Source organism: Sorex fumeus, unplaced genomic scaffold, assembly GCF_029834395.1.
Source record: "Sorex fumeus unplaced genomic scaffold, SorFum_2.1 ptg000013l, whole genome shotgun sequence".
Lineage (NCBI taxonomy): Eukaryota > Metazoa > Chordata > Mammalia > Eulipotyphla > Soricidae > Sorex > Sorex fumeus.
The window spans coordinates 1176957-1198180 of NW_026606070.1; the positions used below are offsets into that span (position 1 = coordinate 1176957).

The 21224-nt window shown below is 50.9% G+C and overlaps 1 protein-coding gene across 3 annotated transcripts in view; it reads right to left on the reverse strand.

The window, feature by feature from the left end:
* HERC3 (HECT and RLD domain containing E3 ubiquitin protein ligase 3) overlaps positions 1 to 21224 on the reverse strand; it is a 93609-nt gene that overhangs the window by 37666 nt on the left and 34719 nt on the right. For all 3 annotated transcript variants that reach the window (XM_056111206.1, XM_056111207.1, XM_056111208.1), the window contains exons 4-13: positions 18624 to 18700; positions 17164 to 17385; positions 16026 to 16117; positions 14874 to 15004; positions 13293 to 13453; positions 9868 to 9944; positions 7505 to 7629; positions 4927 to 4986; positions 1837 to 1948; positions 295 to 484 (exon numbers count right to left, since the gene is read on the reverse strand). In XM_056111206.1, the coding sequence (XP_055967181.1) occupies positions 295 to 484; positions 1837 to 1948; positions 4927 to 4986; positions 7505 to 7629; positions 9868 to 9944; positions 13293 to 13453; positions 14874 to 15004; positions 16026 to 16117; positions 17164 to 17385; positions 18624 to 18700 (1247 nt within the window). The remainder of the gene's footprint in view (positions 1 to 294; positions 485 to 1836; positions 1949 to 4926; positions 4987 to 7504; positions 7630 to 9867; positions 9945 to 13292; positions 13454 to 14873; positions 15005 to 16025; positions 16118 to 17163; positions 17386 to 18623; positions 18701 to 21224) is intronic.

Consider the following 21224-nt stretch of genomic DNA (forward strand, 5'->3'; position numbering starts at 1 on the left):
CGGCCGGTGAAAGGGGAGAAAAAATCCCATTGGGAGTTGAATTATAACCTTGTGAATATTGAAAAATTAAGATGAGTCTTGCATGAATCAGAGCAAATCCACCGAAACAACGGTTCAAATTTCTCACACTGAAAATCCGGCTAGTGAGAGGCTAACAGCCAAAGAAAGACTGAAATGGTACAGATACGAAATGATAACAAACAGAGTGAATCTGAACCTCCGGGAGGCAGACGCCACCACCCCGGTGAAATCCAAAGGCACGAAGGTCATGGGCACGGAGCTTAGGGGACTCACCCAAGACTTTGCTGGGGTTCGCGTCTAGCCGCAGGATGGCCATGGCCAGGGGGATGGTCAGTGTGATGTAGTACTTGGAGTCCTGGAGCAAGGGAAACTCGGGGAGTATCAAGTAGATTCTCATGGCCTCGACGTCCGGCGGGGAACTGGACAACTGAGGAATCAGGCAGCTCTCAAAGCTGTTGAGGATCTGTAGGAGAGCAAGAGGCAGCGGGAGTTCGAGCAGACCTGAGCTCCCTCACTCATCTCCGAATTTTTTTTTAATTTTTTAATTTTTATTAGTGGAACACCATGAGGTACAGTTGTAGACTTACCAATTTTTGTGCTTGGGTTTCGATTATACAATGATCAAATACCCATCCCTCTACCAGTGCCCATTTCCCACCACCACGAATCCCAGTATCCCTCCCACCCCTCATCCCCCATCCCACCCTGCCTCTGTGGCAGGGCATTCCCTTTTGTTCTCTCTCTCCTTTTGGGTGTTTTGGTCTGCAAAAGAGGCATTGAGTGGCAATCATGTTTGGTCTAAAGTCTACTCTCAGCATGCATCTCCCACCCTGGGAGGATCCTCCCAACACCCTTTATTTGGTGCTCTCTTCTCTATCTGAGCTGCTTTTTCCCCTAGAATGCCCGGCTGGCCTCTAAGCCGTGAGTAATCCTCCTGGTACTGATCGTGGCTATTCTTGGGTATTAATCTCCTATTTTGTTACTTTATGTCCACCAGATGAATGCAATCTTTTTATGTCTATCCCTCTCTTTCTGACTCATTTCGCTTAGCATGATACTTTCCATGTTGTACCATTTGTATGTAAAATTCATGACTTCATCTTTTCTAACAGCTACATAGTACTCCATTGTGTAGATGTACCAAAGTTTCTTTCACCAGTCATCTGTTCTCGGGCACTCAGGTTTTTTCCAGATTCTGGCTACGGTAAAGTCATCTCCGAAGTCCTACGCCACCAGGTAAAGCGTCTCTCTCCTTCGTTCAATCCGCAGCCAGGCCCTGGCTGGGCAGAGGCCACAGATCCTGCCTGGCCAGGCTGACACCTGCGGGGTCTTTCCTAAGAAGGGTGTAAGCCCAACGGGAGGGAGGAGGCCATAGGTAGGTTCACAGCGCATCTCACAGACTTAGGATTTATATAAGGCTTTTGCTTTTTTTTTAATTCTACTTCTTCTCTCTTACGTGGGCTGGTCACGTAATGAGATTTAAAGACGACCGTTGGACTAGAGCTGTTACTGATTGGATTCCACGGGATGTCAAGAGACCGCGTGGCCGCCCACCTACCAGATGGTCAGACTTCTTTGTCAAGATCATGAACGATTGGTTTGAGGCCCTCCATGTTCCCGGAGCGAAGAGATGCCATTGGGCTACACTAGCACGCGACAGGGACAAATGGAGACGTTACTGGCGCCCGCTCGAGCAAATCGATGACTAACGGGAAGTTAAGTGATTAAGTGACTTCTTCTCTCATCATGGAATTTTTGCAAAAAAGAAGGCAGAAATGCATTTTTCAAGCAACGTGCACCTGGTAAAGAACGTACCTGTTCTAGAATCATGGAGTGCTGGGAGCTCATTAACTTCTCAAACAATATTCTCGTTGAGTTCAGGTCAATCCCGGGGGTTCTGGGGCTGGTTTTAAAATGCTCATCAATTCTAAACAAAGAAAACCCAAAAGAGTGTGGAATAATAAAAGACAAACGAAGCTCCCTCCTCTTCCCTACTCTTCCTTTCCCATTTTTCTTAAAAAAAAAAAAAATCAAGCAAACACTTGAAGAGAAATTCTAAACAAGTAACCAATGTAGTTTGTCCACACTGACACAATGACTGGGTTCACATTTGACCTGGCTGGCAAAAGCACAAAAATGCTCCAGTCTGAGGGAGTCCCCCCCAGACCAAAACTCCCTGGAACCCCTTTCTCATTGCGGCCCGAAATCTGAAAGCCTTCTATCCCCCAACCTGTGAGACGCGTCGTTCCAACAGGAGGGTCTTCAAGGTCATAAGTTGAGTTATCTTCCCTGACGGGTACTTATGGGCTATTTTTGGTTTGGGTGTTTGGGGAGGGTTGACACCAGCCTGGGTGGCCATTCGGTGCCAGGGGTTAGACAGGTGAGGCATGTTCTCCACCATGTGAGCTATGACCCTTTTCCCGTTTTCTGGAACACTAGGCTAGATGCTTCTACTGTGCCTCACACAAGACGTGCCCCATGCAGAAAACCCGCTCAACAGACCAACAAGAACCCTCGTGTTCACACCTTTCTGAACAGAATGTTCAAAATGAAATCAGAACCACACCAAGGCAACGTGTGTCCCTTCGCAGAGAAATGCTGATGTCTCTCCCATTTGACACAGGGATGCAAATATAATTGCCCAAGGTCTATCTTTACTACTAATGGTTTTATTGTTTTCCTCTCTGATGATATTCTTTTTAAGTCCCTAGCCGCTGCTTATTTTTCTAACCATCTTAACCTTTTAGAGACTTAGCCAATGTCTTATATTCTACTCTGCACATCACAGCAATCCACGAATAACAAAACTCTCTGCAAAATAGGTTTCTATTCAGAAGTGATGGACACATTTCACTACCTTAACACCCTGACAGCTAAGCTTATAATCTACAGTGTCATGAAACATCAAATTTTCTAACTTTTTAAGGAATCATAATTAATACTGGAAACTGGTCAACTTCAGGATGGTTTACTGTTTTTTTTTTATTAATTTGTTATTGTTTTCCAAAATAAATTTGTCCAAACGCAGAACTAATTCCGGTCTCTCTCAAGTAAGCATCTGCTTAGAGTGATGATTTCTGCCAGGCTGCTGAGACAGAAAACAAAGTTCTTTATCTCCGTATATTTACTGCCTTGTAAACCCAGTGTTTGCTTTAACTAGCTTCCGATGACGCACTCTGCGTGCGCACGAGAGGACCGATGAGCTGGCAGCACTCAGCTCTTGAGGCGTTTATTCCCTCTATGGAACAAGCAACCCCCAGGTCTAGCAGGGGCCGTTCCCCACCTCCCCAAATATCGAACCAGGTTCACAGTCCAGGCACCACTGCTCCGTGCCCATGCTACTCACTGGCCACTAGATGTCGACCGTGCGGCCTCCCCTACAGTGTCCACTGAAGCTGTCATTGGGCATTGCCAAATGTCCCCTGGGTGGCAGCCTCCCAGGAGGGAAACCACAGATCAACGTCAGTCAACACAGGACCATTTTTTTCCCAGAAGAAAAGCCAAATGATGGATATGAAACAAATGGGAGACTCTTGTTCTAATGGCCCCAGTGATGCAAGTTAAGGACTGAGATTACTGACTTTAACTGCAAAACATTCCCCTCAGCACCTTCCGGCAGCTCCCGGCCCCCAGACCTGGGGGGAGCACTTGACAAGAGGGGCTCTGTCCACGGAACTGCAGGGGAAATCTCAGACCTCCGCCATCCTTTCCTGAAGCGACGAGAGACAGCCAGGCCTGGGATCACAAAAGATTCAAAGCTGGCACCGTGGGCCAGAGAGACAGGGAAGCTGGGAGGGCACTTGCCTGGCATGCGGCCAGCCCAGGTTTGATCCCGGCATCTCCTATGGTCCCCTGAGCACCTCCACGCGTGATCCCTGAGCACAGAGCTCGAGGGAGGAACCCTTGAGCATAGCTGGGTGCCCAAAACACACGCAAAAATAACAAAACAAAATAACCGTGAGCAGACCGTCCCGGGCTGGGGGCCCCTAACAGAGGCGTCCGCAGGAGGATCGGGCCAAGCAAAGAGATTCAATTGACTACCTGGGACTGTAGCCGCCATGTAATTTCCTAGTAGGTCAGGCTGGATCTCCAAGTCCTGAAGCCTCCTTGGAAACAACCAACCCTTCAGCTCATTCATTTTTAGGAAGAATCAATGAAAAACGAAACTGAACAAACCAAGGGGAGTATTCAAAAACATTAAGAATTTAAGAACAGGGGGCCGGTGCGATAGTCCAGCCGGGAGGGCATTTGCTTTACACGCAGCCAACCAGAGTTCAATTCCCAGCATCCCATATGGTCCCCCAGGCACCGTCAGGAGTAATTCCTGAGTGCATGAGCCAAGAGTAACCCCGGTGCATCATCAGGTCTGACCCAAAAAGCAACAAAACAAAACAAAACAAAAAGAATTTAAGAACAGGGGCCGAAGCGATAGCATAGCAGATGAGAGCATTTGCCTTGTACGCGGGCAATCCAAGTTCAAGCCCCAGCATCCCATATGGTCCCCTGAGCACCTCCAGGAGTGATTCCTGAGTGCAGAGCCTCTGAGCATCACCGGGTGTGACCCAAAAGCCAAAAAAAAAAAAGAAAAAGAAAAAGAAAAAGAAGGAATTTAAGAATAGACCACAACACATGGTAGGTCTAACATTCTGAACACTGTGAAAACGTCTTGCTTCTGACTGTATCGACTCTATGAAACAAGTCTCTCTTGGGGTATCGGGGTATCGCTTTTCTGCCCACAGGCCTGACTCAGCATTACCCTGCACGAAGCCCTCTCACATATCCTCTCAGGCATTCCGATCTGTGCACGACCATCGGCTTAGCCGCCGAACTGAGGCCAGCCAGCACTAACAGAGTTCTCGCACAGTCTTTGCTTTCTCTGCATCACCCATGGTTTAAGATACTTACTTTTTTTCCAGGAAACTTCCATTCCAGCAGGCTGCAGAGGATAATATCTGAACTACACCACTGTGTAGAAAAAGAAAGAGAAGTCTTTAATAATTACCAGTAGCTAATTTGGCATCAGCAATTGAGTAATGACCTATTGCAGGCTCCAGTAATAAGCAATTTTTTCTGGGCTGGAGAGAGAGCACAGCAGGTAGGGCATTTGCCATGCACGCGGCCGACCTGAGTTCTATCTCCCGCACCCCATATGGTCCCCCCAAGCACCAAGAGAAGTAATGTCTGAGTGCAGAGCCAGGAGTAACCCCTGATCACAGGTGGGTGTGTCCCCAAAACAAAGAAACAAAACATTTTGAAGAAACTTTTTCTTGGCCAGGTGAAGTCTTGAAAAACGTTATTTGCCTTTTAAAAAAGGGTTCTAAAATCTCACATCTCAATATAGAGAAGAATATCTCATGTTAAAATTAAGAGAGAGGGGCCGGAGTGCGAGCACAGCAGGGAGGGTGTTTGCCTTGCACTCGGCCGACCCCGGCTCAATCCGTGGTTTCCCAGATGGTCCCCCAAGCACCGCCAGGAGTAATTCCTGAGTGCAGAACCAGGGGTGAGCCCTGAGCATCGCTGGGTGTGACCCAAAAAGAAAAAAAAAATAAGAGAGAAGGCCAGGGATGTAGCTCAGTGGTAAAATGCATGGCTTGGATGTATAAAGCTCTGAATTCAATCATCAGCATCAAAATAGAAACTGAAAATTATCTTAGACCTAGAGAGACGCTCAATAAATGGAAAGCATGCCTTGCTCTCAGGAGACTCACATCTGAGGACCCCTGACTAGAGTCAGGAGTGACCCACAAGCACAGAGCTGGGAAAAGCCCCCACGCACCGCCAGGGGTAGACCCCACCCCACAAATAAGGATGATAAAATGAACTAAAAATAGAAGGCGTGGGCTGGAGTGATAGCACAGCAGGTAGGGCGTTTGCCTCGCACACGGCCAACCTGGGTTTGATTCCCAGCATCCCATAGGGTCCCCCAAGCACAGCCAGGAGTAATTTCTGAGTGCATGAACCAGGAGTAACCCCTGTGCATCGCTGGGTGTGACCCAAAAAAACAAAAAAAATTAAAAATAGAAATAAAAATAGAAGGCGGAGAGAGGATCCAGAGGGTCGGGTCCCGCCTTGCACAAGGCCGACTCAGACTCCACCCTGGCATCCGACGTGGTCCCCAACCACAGCCAGATGTGCCCCCACATAACAACAGACCATCAAAGTTACTGAAATAAAAACTCTCGTTCTGATTATGATCATGAACATTCGCTCTCACAAACCTTCTAAGAAACTTCCTGCCTGTCACACTCAAGCCATTTAAAAGAGAGAAACTGAGGGGCTGGGAGGGAAAGTGGGGGACGCCAGTGGTGGGAAATACGCATTGGTGAAGGACGTGTTGGAACGTTGCATGACTGAAGCCCGGGCACGAAGAACTCTGTAACTGGGCATCTTATGGTGACTCAATAAGAAATTATTTTTTAAAAGAAACTAGGCTGTTATTTTCCAAAGACAGTAATAATCTTTGTACATTAATAACTTAGTCGCTATTTCTATTTTGCTTCTCTGATGAGAACGAGGGTGGAACGAGGGTTTATTCCAATTCCCTCCATGGTAAAGATCAGCTAGATTCCCACTGCGAGACCCTTTTCCCTTTTTCAAGTATAAGGAAATGGGAAAGAATAATTAAAAAAAACAAAAGACACGGTTGAAAAGGAGACCAAAAGCACTTGCTTCACTCTAGGGTCTGGGTCGGGGTACTGCTGAGACCACTGTCCCGGCCCTTTGTGGTGTGGACGGCCTTCACTCCACCCCTCCCCTCAGCCTAGCTCAGACACTGCTGGCCGCCCACCCCAGGGCACCTCAGTGAGTCCCCTCTGAGGGCGCTGGGCCTCTACCCCACGGCAAGTTTCCAGGGAAGTCACCACTGAGCAACACAGCCTGATTCACCTGTGCCCAAGAATAGCACGCTGCAAAAAAAAAACAAAAAACAAAAAACAAAACAAACAAAAACCAGAAATGCGAGAGAAAGTCAAGTAAAATGTACAGATACACAGTGGGGCACTCCACCAGGAGTCAGACGGAGGCACTGGAGAGGGAGTTCAGGCCTGGCACGCAAGGGCCCGGCTTCCGTATTTTGTTCCTCTCCTGAACACTAAATTACCATATCCGTCATTATTTTGAGTGTGAGGATGCTAGAGGTCATTCCTATTAGGTAGAGGAACAGCTTGGGCCGATGTGGGATGCTCGGAGCATAGACACGAGAAGACTCAGGGTTCAACCATTAACCCCGTTGAACCCCTCAGGCATTTATCATCCAGGCCTCGGCGGACTCCTGTCGTAAACCAGGCAAGCTGCAGAGCCCACGCTCAGAAACGGGGACCACCACCTGCGATCGCTCGGGGCTAACCTGCGTCTAATCCATCTACATTCACAAGACGGCAAAGCACTACGCGAGGGAGCAACGGAGTTACTGGAAGGGACACAAGCGTCCTCCAATGGGCAGGAAGGGACACAAGCATCCGGGAGCGGGCAGGCACGCGCGTACTTGATGGTGTTGGAGCTGCCGTGCTCAGCCAGCTTCTGCCTCCAGACGGCGATGGTCTCGTCGTTGATGAGACTGGTGTAGTGAGCCTGGTTCAGGGTCCTGAAGTCCACGGCCGGACAGGCATTCTGGAGGACACGGGCAGAAGAGGCGGGCAACACGCCATGGGGCAGGGCAGCGTGTCCTTCCCGCCGGCCCCTCCGGCACCCCAACAGCCCACCCCAGAAGCTCAGGGCAGCCCCAGGGAGCACCCCACACCGGTCCCACCTCCGGAGCTGTGACTGAAGCCCATCCCAGCCTCAGGGAGTCCCAGAGGGCCAGCAGGGGATGATGGGAGAGGGGAAGGGAACCGCCTTGCACACGGTCTGCCCGGGTTCGAGCCCCAGCTCTCTCCTGCTATGTCCCCTCGGACACCCGGGTGAGCCCTGAGCACGGGGACAGCAGTGGGCCCTGAGCACTGCTGGGTGCGGCCCCCAAGCAGAACAGAACAAGCTGAGGGGGGCGCCAGTGCCCTCCCCTCCACCCCCGCCCCCCCCACCCCCCCACCCCGGCTGCCTCCCTGGAGCCTCCAGCCCTTTGAGAGACCCTCCCAGGACCCGCAGGGGTGGGCGCTTCCCTGTCCTGCCTGCAGGCACCCTGATCACTCATCAGAGACACTTCCCCAGAGACACTCCACAACATCGGAGCCCAGGTGAGCCCATGCTGCTACACCACACCTCATCACCGCCCCATCTCTGCCTGCCTGCGTCAGGTGGGTGCACAGGAAGGACCAAGACCCAGTCATGAGAACCCCACATGCTCCCGCACTCTGCAGATTCCACTTGGGGAATTTTTTTTTTTTGCTTTTTGGGTCACACTGAGCGATGCTCAGGGAGCGATGCTCCTGGCTCTGCACTCAGGAATCACTCCTAGTGGTACTCAGAGGAACATAGGGGTTGCCGGGAATCGAACCCGGGTGGGCTGTGTGCAAGGCAAAGGCCCTCCCAGCTGTGCTATCGCTCCGGCCCCAGACTTGATGAAATTTTACAGAGAATATATACTCAATAGAATCCTTTTTATTTTCCAAAATTGCCTTTTCTACTATTTCTCTCAAATCCTGCACCTGATCTAGAAATTAAAAAAAAAAAAATGCCAAAGGTGCTTTACACCACTTAGACTGGTCTCAAGGAAAGAGGCGAAGGTGACGTGGAAGTAGCCAGTCCTGGGTGCAGATCCTCCTCTGAAATTTTCATGTGGAAACAAAAATACGACTTTGTGCTCTGGGTTTCTTCCCCAGAGTCAGGAATGCAGGCTGCACTGGGAGGAGCGTGACTCAGTGGCAGAGCACTTGTCTCACACACACACACACACACACACACACACACACACACACACACACGTCTGTGGACAGTGTTGCAGCGTGGTCACTAAAGGATACCCAAAGCCCAGCTCCCCTCTCCGATGCCTCACGGAGGGAGCGAGACGGGAGTTTGTGCGGAATCTCACAGGAGGAGGAAAGCCGAATTACAATCCAGTCCGTTTCTCAGAACCGAACGCTTGGGAACCCGAAAGCGCCCTGCAGACATGGAGCACGGCTACTTCGTCTGCTCAGCATCATGAAGAAACGAGGGATCAGGCTCCCCTCCCGTTCTCCCTGTGCAAGTCTGAAGCGGAGCACAAAACAGAGCCGGGGACCACCGCCGCACGCCCTGGGCCCCCGTCTGACCTCTAGACTGTGGGGATGCGGGCATCCGGCTTCAGCGCACACAGGGCTGGCCCCGGGCTCCCTGGCACAAGGAACCAAGTCCAGGTTTCCTTACGGACAACCGGAACAAATGCACATACAAAGAACTGCCAAGCATCGGTTAGAACACCAAGAAACGGCCGCCTCTGCAAGGGCACAAGACTGAGATCATTTTTTGGTTGGTTGGTTTGGGGGCCCCGTGTGGCTGTGCTCGGGGCTGGCCACTGGCACTCAGGGATGATTCTGGTGAGGTCTGGGGGTCCACACAGGATGCCAGAGATCAAAGTTAGGTTGGCCGTGTGCGAGGCAAGCGCTCTCCCCTTCTGCCTCAGAGAGCTCAGTCCCTGAAGGTTTTCTTTGCTTATCTTATTTACTTATCCTTTACTGGGGGACTGATTATTATTGTTATCATTATTCCAGACGCAGTGCTCAGAAAGTCATAACCAAGTCGGGGCTCGAACCCAGGGCTGCCCCCGCAAAAAGCATGTCCTGGGTGGCACCCCAGCCAGTCCGCGGGTTTTCATAAAGCAACATCGGTCCGTAAAGAGTAACACAGCCTTTGTGTAACTGTTCATTAAAATAAATACTGGAGCACGTCACTCCCGCCCTCCCCCCGAAAATGAGAATCAAAAGAAAACGTTACCTCGTATTTGGAGCAAAGCACGAAAGTCTGGTCTCCCCCAGAGAAGATCTGCTTCACAATATGGTACTTAAAGCGATCTGGCAAAGAGAAACCAACAGCCTGTTTCTCAGAGAAGCTTCTCCTGGGCTGCCTCCACCAGCCCCCCTGGCTGTGCTCCCCTCAGAGGCCTAGACCCTCCCCCAGGGGGTCCAGGGGCCCTCCAGGGCCACCCACCCCCAGACCCTCCCCAAGGGTTCCCAAGGCGCCTTCCAGGGCCGCAGTCCCCCAGACCCCCCAAAGGGTGTCCAAGGCGCCCTCCAGGGCCACCCACCCCCAGACCCTCCCCAAGGGTACCCGGGGCCCCCTCCAGTGCCGCCCACCCCCAGCCCGTCCTCAGCTCAGGGCTGAGTTTCATTCAGATTCTGTTCAGGTCACTGAAATGTGAAATGTAAAGCCAGCCACTGTAGTGAACAAGTGATTCCCAATTTTGCAAGGGGGCCGCTGCCCCGGGGGTGGGGGAGGCCCAGGGCCAAGGGCCCCCTCCTGAGCCCACTTCCTGTCCTCTGCTAGGCCACTCCAACACCACACTGCTTCCACTTGCCACTGACCACCTCCTTCCCGGGCCAGGCCTCCTGCCACCCTGGCCTGGACACAGCTGTCTCCACGCATGGAACTGCACACCAAGAAGAGTCGCCGCTGCTTCCGAGAAGCCCACCCTGCCTGCTGCAGCCCCTCACGTGCTCCGGACCAGCCGGAAGATGCAGCCGTCCCCCCCCACCCCACCCCCCTACCACAAAGCCCCCTAACGCTGGCAAGTTACTGGGAAGGCTCCTAACATCACAGCCTTCAACGGGAAGTGGAAACGGACTGACTTTTAAGATTATTCTGGCAGACATCCAAGCACGATTTCTGATCGTGGGCTTCAGGCTGCTGTTAAGCCTCAAAATTTAATAGTCTCAGATAAACGGATAAAAAACACATTTTCAAAATGGACTGAACTCTTAAATTGTCGGCTGAGCACAGTGCCTCAGAGAAAACTTAATTTCCAGGTGGCCTAGAAGAGGTTCCCAAGCCAGCCTGTGAACTGGGGGGGTTGGGGGAGTACACCGATCACAGAGGATCACGTGCCACAGACACCAGAGTCCTGCGCTACACGCCAGGCTTACAAATAACTCCGGTTCCCTGATATTCAGTAGAGAAGCTATGATCGTTATTATTTTTAAAATTCAGATCAAGCCATTCATTCGGGCATCACTTAATGTTAATTATTCAACTGCACTTCCATTTGAATGACCCTCCAGTCCCCACTGGCCCCTGGTTTTATTAAGTCATTCATACAGAGTGACTGCCTCATTTGTGATTTAAAAAAAAAAGAAAAAAGCACACACTGTGATAGCTAACTTTTTTTTTTTAAAGAAGAGGAAAAAAAAGCCACATAATGTTATGATCAAAATAGTAACAGCAAAGGGAAATAACGTAATAGAAACATTAAGACCATAATACAAGAAAGAAAGAAAGAAAGAAAGAAAGAAAGAAAGAGAGAAAGAGAAAAAGAGAGACAGAGAGACAGGGAGAGAAAGAGAAAGAAAAAAGAGAGAAAGATGGAAAGAAAGACAGGGAGAGAAAGAAAGTGAGAAAGAAAAAAGAGAGAAAGAGAAAGAAGGAAAGAAAGAATAAAAGAAAGAAGGAAGGAAGGAGAAAGAAGGAAGAAAGGAAGAGAAAGAAGGAAGGAGAAAGAAAGAAAGAAAGAAAGAAAGAAAGAAAGAAAGAAAGAAAGAAAGAGACAGGGAGAGAAAGAAAGAGAAAGAAAAAAGAGAAAGAAGGAAAGAAAGAAAGACAGGGAGAGAAAGTGAGAAAGAAAAAAGAAAGAGAAAGAAGGAAAGAAAGAAGAAAACAAAGAAGAAAAGAAAGAAGGAAGGAAGGAAGGAAGGAAGGAAGGAAGGAAGAAAAGGAAGGAAGGAAGGAAGGAAGGAAGGAAGGAAGGAAGAAGGGAAGAGAGGGGGGGGGGACAGAGACTTCAGACTGAGGCAGAGTGATGTGAAGTCCTTCTCCTGGGTCCTGGCGTGTGGAGCCCTGGCGGTCTTGGCTACCCGAGGCAGGAGAGCGTGATGAGCTGACCCGGCTGTGCACAGGGCAGGACTGAGCCCCGACCACCTACTTCCCCAGGTGAGCCCTGCCACGTGTGGCCCCGAGGCAAGAGGCCCCGTCCTCTGTGGGAAACAACCTCTATGTTATCTTCCTACACCTGAATCGACCGAACTCTCATTCCAGACAATATGCACCAGACCAACCAGCCAATCCTCTCTCCAGCAAAGGCCACCGACCTAGGGGAAACACTTTCATTGACAGACCACACATTAAAATGCAGCGCCATAGTTTCTTAGGAAAAAAAAACCCAGAAAAGTATAATATCCAATAGCTTAAAAAAAAAACACCTCTAAAGCATTTATTTCCTTCTGAAATGTTCAACATGATACGAAGTTCCCAATTTCCACGTTTCAGCGTCAATCACTGGTAGTGAGTTTGTCAGCCTTCAAACGACTTTCCGATATGAGAAATAATTGCAACAGCAACTGCGGACTGGTCTTCTGTAAGAAACTTAGCCCGGGGGAAGGGGGGAAGGGGGGGTGTTGGGGAGAGGGGGAGTGCGGAATGTGTTATGCGTGAGGTCCTACCATTCATCGCACTGCAAAACCATGCTGACCTAAACCGAGTTCTTTTAACAAGTCCAACTGACCAAAATGAAAGAGAGAGAGAGAGATGGGTGGAGGGATGGAGGGAGGGAGGAGGGGAGGTAGACAGACAGACAGACAGAGGGATGGATCTGGGTCAGGGGGAGCAGAGAGCTAAGGCACTCCCCCTCACCTGTGTCCCACCAGCCCAGTCCAAACCCAGCACCACCCACGGCACACAGGACTAGCCCCTAAACCTTGGCTGGTCCCCAAGCCCCAAAATAAAGAAACCGGTCAGGAGTGGTTCGAGTCCCGTCCTTAAGGCTTCGCAGCTGGTTTCTCTTCTTCTTTATCTGGACACAGTGACGCTCGCAGCTGCTGTCAGCGTTTCCGGTTCCCATTCCAACCCTCCACCAAACCAGAGTCCCGGGACCAAGGGCCGAGTGAGGCTTGCTTTGGGGGTAGGGTGGCCACTCCTGGCCCTGGGCCCAACGTCTTCACCCCACACTCTCTGGCCACAGCCACCTAAGGGGCTCTGGATTCTGGCAGAGGGATACAAGTTTGTGAGTTCTCAGGAAGAGGAACCAGGTGGATTTTTTGCTTTTGCCGGTCTCCGCTACAGAGCCCTGAGCGGAGTTGGCGGCCCGAGGTCTGCTGGTGGGTGTCAGAAGGAAACCCCCTCACACGCTCACGCTAGAGACAGAGGCAGTTCCGGGGTGGCTGGCCTGGCCCTTGGGCGCGGCACCCACGCGAGTTGGGGGGACCCGTTCTTACCTGCGCTGGCCGAGAGCTGCCCGCTGTGGGCGGCCCAGTGCCCCTTCACCGGGGACGGACACTGCACATTACACGTGCGTCCAGTCCCCAGCTGACCTCTGGCTCCGCAGCCGAAGGCGTAGATAAGTCCGGAAGAAGGCACGAAGGCGAGGGTGTGCTGCCTGCGGGGACAGGGCGGGTGAACTCGGACCCCCGCCCCACTCAGATCCCCAGCCCCGTGGGAGGGTGGGGAGCTGAGACAGGGCTGGGGACCCCGCTAGGTTGGTCTCTGAGGGACGGGGGGGCAGAGGGTGGATCCCGGTCAAACCTCCACCTTCTGGGCAGAATGTCCTGACCCCACACCAGGCTGTCTTCACTGGGGCACCTCAGAGGGGGCGGGTTGAGTTTCCCTCCCTGCCCCACGCAGAGCCCAGCAGCCGAAAACCTCCAGAACCAGCCACCGCCAGGCTCAAGGCCGCTCTCCACACACTTGGACGAGCCTCACCCAAGAGAGGACGAGCCTCACTGGAGAGTGGACCGGCAGGAAAACCCAGGTGTGCGGGACCTGGGACTGAGATCTCCAAGCCTGCTCAGATCGGGACCAGGCCTCCTCCCCCAGCTCCCCAGTCTTCCAGGAGCTTGGCAGCCACACCCACAGACTGTCCCTGGCACCACGTAATCTCATCAGCCGCCAAGACCCAGAGACTACAAGCTTAAATTCTGGGAAGAGAGTGGCACAGAATTTCCTGGAGCGGGTGGCCACAATCTCTTATACTCTAGCCCACTGACGTACCTAAAGCAGCACACGTGTGTTTGGTTTTAATATACTTGCTTGAATTCTCTTCTCTACGGGCTTAAATGGCTCCAGGACGAAATACAACAACCTTCACACTCTTCCCTCTTATTGTGGTGGGAAGGTGCTCGGTGGTGGGGTTGGTGTGTGAATATTATCTGTAATGAACTATTGTGAACTGTCGCACTGTCCTCCCGTTGTTCATCGATTTGCTCGGGCAGGTGCCAGTAACGTCTCCGTTAGTCCCAGCCCTGAGATTTTAGCAGCCTCTCCTTACTCGTCTTTCCCAACGCTGCCGTATTGGAGGTTGTTTCAGGGTCGGGGGAATGAGTCCCGTTATTGTTGCTGTGTTTGGCATATCGAAAACGTCACGGGGAGCTTGCCAGGCTTTGCCTTGCAGGCGAGATACTCTTGCCTAGCTCGCCAGGCTCCCCGAGAGGGGCGAAAGAATCGAACCCGGCTCTGCCAGGCCAGCCACGTGCAAGGCAAACGCCCCACTGCTGTGCTATTGCTCCAGCCCCATTGTGAACTACTTTATGAAAATAAAATATATATGAAACTAAAACAAAACAAAACCAAAAAAACACCCTCCCCGTCCTGGAGGTGCTCCTTCCCCCGGGGCCTCCTCCCTGCCTCCTGCCACCAGAGGAGTGTGGTACCCTGCATCATTCCGAGCGTCACGAACCTTCCCTGCCACACGCTGCTCGGGGCTCATCTCTCTCACCCTGCACCACCGTGTGCGGGCGCCTGGCCACCATCGCCAGGACGAAGCAGCCAGGACCGGCGTCCGGCCAGGCAGAGGCGCTCACCTGCCGCAAGCGATCTGGGTGACCTCGCTGCCCATCAGCTCTAGCACCCTCCTCGGGTTGACCTCGTCGTTCATGGAGTCGTGGCCCAGCTGCCCGCAGGAACCGGCTCCGAAGGTGAACACGCCCCCGCTCTGCAGGGAACAGACAGGGAGACAGCACCAGGGCCTCTGAGTCCACTACTCTGGAACCTTCTAGAGACAGGAGTCTTTGCACCACGGTCTGCTCAGCGACCGACACCAGGCTCCCTGGGCACCTGGCCAAAATCACTTCACGGGGAGTTTGGGCAAATGAGAGAAAATAATTTAAAAGAAACTTATAAATATCTGTGTGTACACACACGTATAAATCTTTATGGAACAAAGACAGCGCTACTCGTAGGGGCGCGCCAGCTGCCGAGCTTTTTAAATTGCTTCAAGGAACAATGATGTCTTAGGCAGCTAAGCCCAAAAGAGAGAAGCCAAGAGGTGAAATGAGATGACTTTACAGGACCGTTCGTAGGTAAGAAAATGAACGTTCCATAAACTCCTGGTCAGTAAAATCGATTTTATTTATTTACTTATTTATGTATTTTTTAAAATTTATTTTTGGCTTTTAGGATCACACCTGGCAATGCTCAGGGGTTACTCCTCACTCTGTACTCAGGAATTACTCCAGGCTCAGGGGACAATATGGGATGTCCAGGATCGAACCTGGGTCGGCCGCAAGCAGAGCAAACGCCCTCCCCACTGTGCTACCGCTCCAGCCCCCCAGTGAGGCCTATTTTAAACAGCCCTGCTTTATCACAGTTTTCCTTATTCCACAAATAGCAACTTTACCAAATGCTAGGGCATCTCATGCAAGTGAAGTGGTAACAGTATTCGTTCTCCATGAAAAATCCATTTCACTCTCTCTGAATGCAAATGTTTTGGAAGCAAAAGAAATGCACTGACAATTTCAGAACATTAACCACGCTGCACCTTTTAACGTGGTTAAACGGCTTGTTTTAAAAATGAATACAGAAAGTTGCTATGCTAAATGGAACGAGTCTTTATACTCTAAACACGTTTAAGCACAGAGCTCCCCTAAAATATCAAAAACCACCCGGAAACGATAACCATGTCAACCCACCACCGAAGCAGCACAGAACGAACCAGAATACTCCAAGTCCCTTACTTTCGTGAGGACAGCTGTGTGTTCTTCTCCACAGCTAATATAAACAACTTTTTGCGTTCGTAAGAGCTTCACATGGCAAGGAGACTCTCGATCTAGAATGAAATATGTAACTTAACACCACTGCCATTCACCTTCGAGATCAAACACACGCGAGGATCTTCGCGTGCATGTTGGGTCGTCCTGGGTTCCCGCCTGCCTTATCAAATCCCTGTCTGCACCTCCCATGTGGATGGCTAAAGAAACCTCATTTTCAGGATCTCTAGAACCTAATTCAGGGTTCCCCAAGACTTGCCAATTTTGTGTGCATGCATGCGCGCGCACACACACACACACAGACACACACAGACACACACACAGAATTTTCCTCATTCCACAAATAGCAACTTTATCCATTCAGCTTTTCCTCTCTTTATTCCAAACCAAACATTCAACCAACCATGAGCAAAACAACAGGCAGGCCCATCATCAAAATCCATCCCAGGGCCGGAGCGATAGCACAGAGGGAAGAGCATTTGCCTTGCACACAGTCAACCCAGGTTTGATTCCCAGCATCCCATGTGGTCCCCTGAGCACCACCAGGAGGAATTCCTGAGTGCAGAGCCAGGAGGAACCCCTGTGCATCGCCGGGTGTGACCCAAAAAAGCAAACGAAAAAAATAATCCGTCCCAAACCTGCCTTCCATCCCACTGCCTCTAGCCTGTCTCCCAGCTCCCTCCCATGAGCCCCCCAGAACCAGGCTCGAGACAGATCCCTCTCCTCCTCAATACCCCCATGTCTCCTGTGACAGAGATGCCCGAACCCTCCCCTCGCCCCGCAGGGCCCTCCCTGACCTCCCTGTGCTCTGGCTCTGCCTTTCCTTCCCTCTGGCCTCGCACCCGAGCACCCCAGCACGGCCCCCTGGTCTCATTTCCCACGTGGCTTTCCACGAGGCCCAGAATCCTCCCGGCTCCCCACCCCTCTATATCAGGAACCCTGATGCACAACCCAGGGCCCACTCCCGGACGTGCCCCGAGCTCTGTGCTCGCAACCCCAGCACGACCCGCAGGAAGCGCGGGAGCAGCTGTTTGGTTCCCAGAGGGGCCCGAGAGGACGCCCAGGGCCGGTTGGCACTAAGACAATGGGAGAAGCAGCCACCCACCTTCATCGTCGCTGAGGCCCAGCTGCCCGGCGTTGTTCATGCCCCAGCCGAAGACGGCGCCGGAGAGGGAGAGGGCGAAGCTGTGCGCACCACCCGCCGCCACCTGGGCCAGGGGGATGCCCTCCAGGGACCGCACGCGCTGCGGACTGGCCTGCGACGGGAACTCCCGCCCCAGGCCCAGCTGCCCATGACTGTTCCTGCCCCACGTGAAGAACTGACCATCTGGAAACAGAGCAAGGTGACTGGTGACGCTGGGAACAGGAAAAGCTCCACTCCCCCAGGAACTGGACTGGACAGTCTTGCCAGCCACCTGCACATGCCCAAGTCCCCCCCCCCCCCAGGGATGCCCACCTCCAGGAGACCCCCACACCCGATCCCCCACACTGTCCTACATCCTTCAAAGGCCATTAGCATCAATGCAGAGAAAAGCCAAGTGTGAACTCGACCCGGTTCTGAACACAACTAGGATGAGACCCACTGGGCAACCCAAACAAGTGGCCACCACACCAAGATTCTGGGGCCTGGCCACGACCTTCCAGGACTGATGAGCCTCTAAGTGGCTTGCATATGTGGCTACTAGCGCACAGATGCTGCATCAAACTCTGTTTCACCTGAAGAGAAACCCAGGTAGCAGGACCCGTGATGAGAGCTCCAAGCCTGCTCAGATCGGGGCTGGGCCTCCTCTCCCCAGCTCCCCAGTTTTCCAGTAGCCTGGCAGTCACACCCACAAACTGCCCCCGGCACCGTGTAATCTCATCATCGGCCAAGATCCAGAGTCTATGAAATAAAGCTCCCGGACCAGAGCCACACAGGACATCCTGGAGTGACATTATACGGCCTCTTATACTCCAGTCCACTGATGTACCAAAAGTCACACACATTTGTTTGGGTTTAACACACATGCTTGTGATCGCTTATGTAAGGGCTTCAATGGCTCCAGGATGGAATACAACAATCTCCACACACTTTCCTCTCATGGCGGTGGGAAGATGCACGGAAGTGGGATTAGTGTTTGAATATTAACTGTAATGAACCATTGTGGACAACTTTATAAAAATGAAATTAAAAAACAAAACAAAAAAATAACACTCTGTCCCAGAGCACAGTGCTACTGGCTTAGGGGGTCTCTGGCTCCTTTTTTCCATTTATCTGGAAGCTTAACCATATGACACAGCGTGGCCGTGGGAGACGACTAAGAAAAATTATTTTCTGTAAATTCAAGAGCAGCGGGGTCGATCCTGCTTCCTGCACACCTTGCCCTCTGAGACCTCAAAGAGCAGCGGATCACCACTTCGTCATGCCACCCCCAGAGAGTAGCAGCTGCTCGGTGGGTAGTGGGCGGGGATGCAGGGGTAACCTGGGGGGTTAAAGGTCTTCCACTACGCAGCATGACACCAAACAGCTAAGACAGAGCTTCCAGATGGACCGAACGTGATCGTGGAGTTTAATGTCTACATTACCAGCCGCAAGAGCCAAGCAATGCCAGTTGCCACAGGAGACTTGCAAGATCGTCTGCTGGTTCAGCTTCTGTATTAACCTGAAACAGAAAAGGATTTCTCAGAAGAGGGTCCACGGACATGGGGTCTTGAAAGGGCTGAGATGATGAGTTCTATATATTGTGCGTACCTTACCCCAATGGAAAAAGTGCAGGCAACACCTCTGCACCTTGGTACACAGGAGGAAGACCATGCAGAAACTTTTCCAGGCTCGCATCTGTGCTCCCACAGGGAGAAGCTAACGCTCTACCTCGTTCCCAGGACTGTGGTGAGAAGTGAATGGAAAAGGCTGCCGGAACGTGCCCAGCGCCACTCCCAGAGCTGAGTCATCCCTGGCAGGGCTTCTGCCATCTTAATGTTTGCAAGCTGGCGCCCTCCTCCTTGCCGTGCATATGCCATGGGGACAAAGGAGTCGCAAAGACACACCCTCAGAAGAGTATCTCAGAAAACACAGGTCCCTGGGGAGGGAGATGATTTAGAAACAGAAACAGGCCTTCTTTTCTCAATGCTTTATTTTCTCAGATACAAAAAAAAAAAAAGAGCTATGGGAGTCCATATGTGTGTCTGGCACCAAATATAACCCAACTACTTTTAGACTTTGCAAAACCCCATGCAATTATAAAAAATAATAGCGTCCCCTGTGTCCTCTGTCTGATTTCCCCCAGCAGTGACACTGCAAACCCACAGTGAAAAACCACAGTCAGGATACTGACCTCAACACAACCCACCACTCTCGCCCGTACTTCTCCAAGTGTGTTTTTTTTTCCCCAATCCATCTTTCTCTACAGAATTCATTACCTGCGTAGGCTCACGGAACTGCCCCTAGTCCCGAAACAGAAATCCTACAGAGACGCTGGTTCTGCTCGGTTAAGCTTTCCTCTCCTCCCTGACCTAACCCGACAGTCACTCACCTCCAACTCCTACAGCTCAGTTAATTCCGAAGGGTAAGCAAATAGGACCCACAACAGGTAAGCTCCTGGTACGAACTTTATCCACACGGACTAGTAAGTCCCTGGACTTTGACCCAAGTTTTGCACATCTGCGTAGTACACAGAGACACTTTTGGGGGTGGGTCACACTCAGACTTACTGGGATCATTGCTCAGGGCTGACGTCTAGCTCGGTACTCAGGGACTATTGCTGGTTCTGTGCTCAGGAGTCACTCCTGGCTCTGATCTGTGCTCAGGGAACACTCCTGGCTTTGCTCAAGGGACCTTATGAGGTGTCAGAAACCCAACTTAGGAAAGACTTGTGCAAGGCCAGCATCCTGCCCCCTGTAAGTCGTCAGCCCCCAAATCCTCCATTAAACTGGAGCATGCCGAGGGATCAGCTCTGAGACATTTTGTCAGTCACAGTCCTTTCTCCTAACCAGCCTATTCCACTCAGAGTTCCACAATTCACCCTTCATTAAAAGTGAAAAAAAAAAGTCACTATTACCTATGGCACCATTTTATTTCTAAAACTATCCTGGTAACTCTTATTTCTGTAATTTGCAGTTTGGGGATGTTTTCTATATTGAGATTATATCCTTTCTAAAAGTGACACCAAAAAAAGTGTTTATTTCGTTCTGGTCCTTATTATCTTGCCAATCCTATTTCTTGATTTATTCCACAGGCAAGGAAACCAAATTCAATATGGAATCAGATTGATGCATAGTAAACAAAATTCTTGTCTTGTCCCTTACTTTAGAAAAACATTCTCACCATTATGAAAGATATTTATTGGTGTCAGGAATTTGACCCAGCGAGCATATATGCCTCAAATGTGTGGTGAGGCCCTGAATTTAATGCCCTAATGCCATACCCAATGCCCACTCCACCCTTCAAAAACAAGAGTAAGTAAGTACAATATTTATTTGTTCTACCTTGGTCGTGACAGGACTTTAAAGGTTTATAAAACACGGTTCTCCTATATTTTCTCCTATTTTTCTAAAGGAAATTATTTTTATTATTAGTGAAGGCTGAAATTCTCAAATACATATCAAGAAAATATATTCTTTCTGGTGTTTGGGGTTTTGTTTTGGGACCACACCCGGGGCTCAGCGGTCAATCCTGGTGGACTCGGAGGACCATATGTGTTGTTGGGGATAAAAATGAGGTCAGGGGATGGAGCGATAGCACAGCAGGTAGGGCGTTTGCCTTGCACGCAGCTGACCCGGGTTCAATTCCCAGCATCCCATATGGTCCCCCGAGCACCACCAGAAGTAATTCCTGAGTGCAGAGCCAGGAGGAACCCCTGTGCATCGTCAGGTATGACCCAAAAAAAAAAAATGCTGAAGTCTTTGAGTAGGCTTGTGATTTCAAGTCGAAAATAAGCCCACTGGGCACTGGTGGAGGGATGGGTATTTGATCATTGTATAACTGAAACCCAAGCACAAAAGTTTGTAAGTCTACAACTGTACCTCATGATGTCTCACTAATAAAAATTTTAAAAAAAAAAAAGAAAAAAAAAAAGAAAAGAAGCCCAACATGGCAGAGTCTTTTTCCTCTTCAAACATTTATCGAGTTCTAAGCATTCTGCTGGCAGATAAAATGCACGGCTCAAACAACTCACATTTCTGAACTAG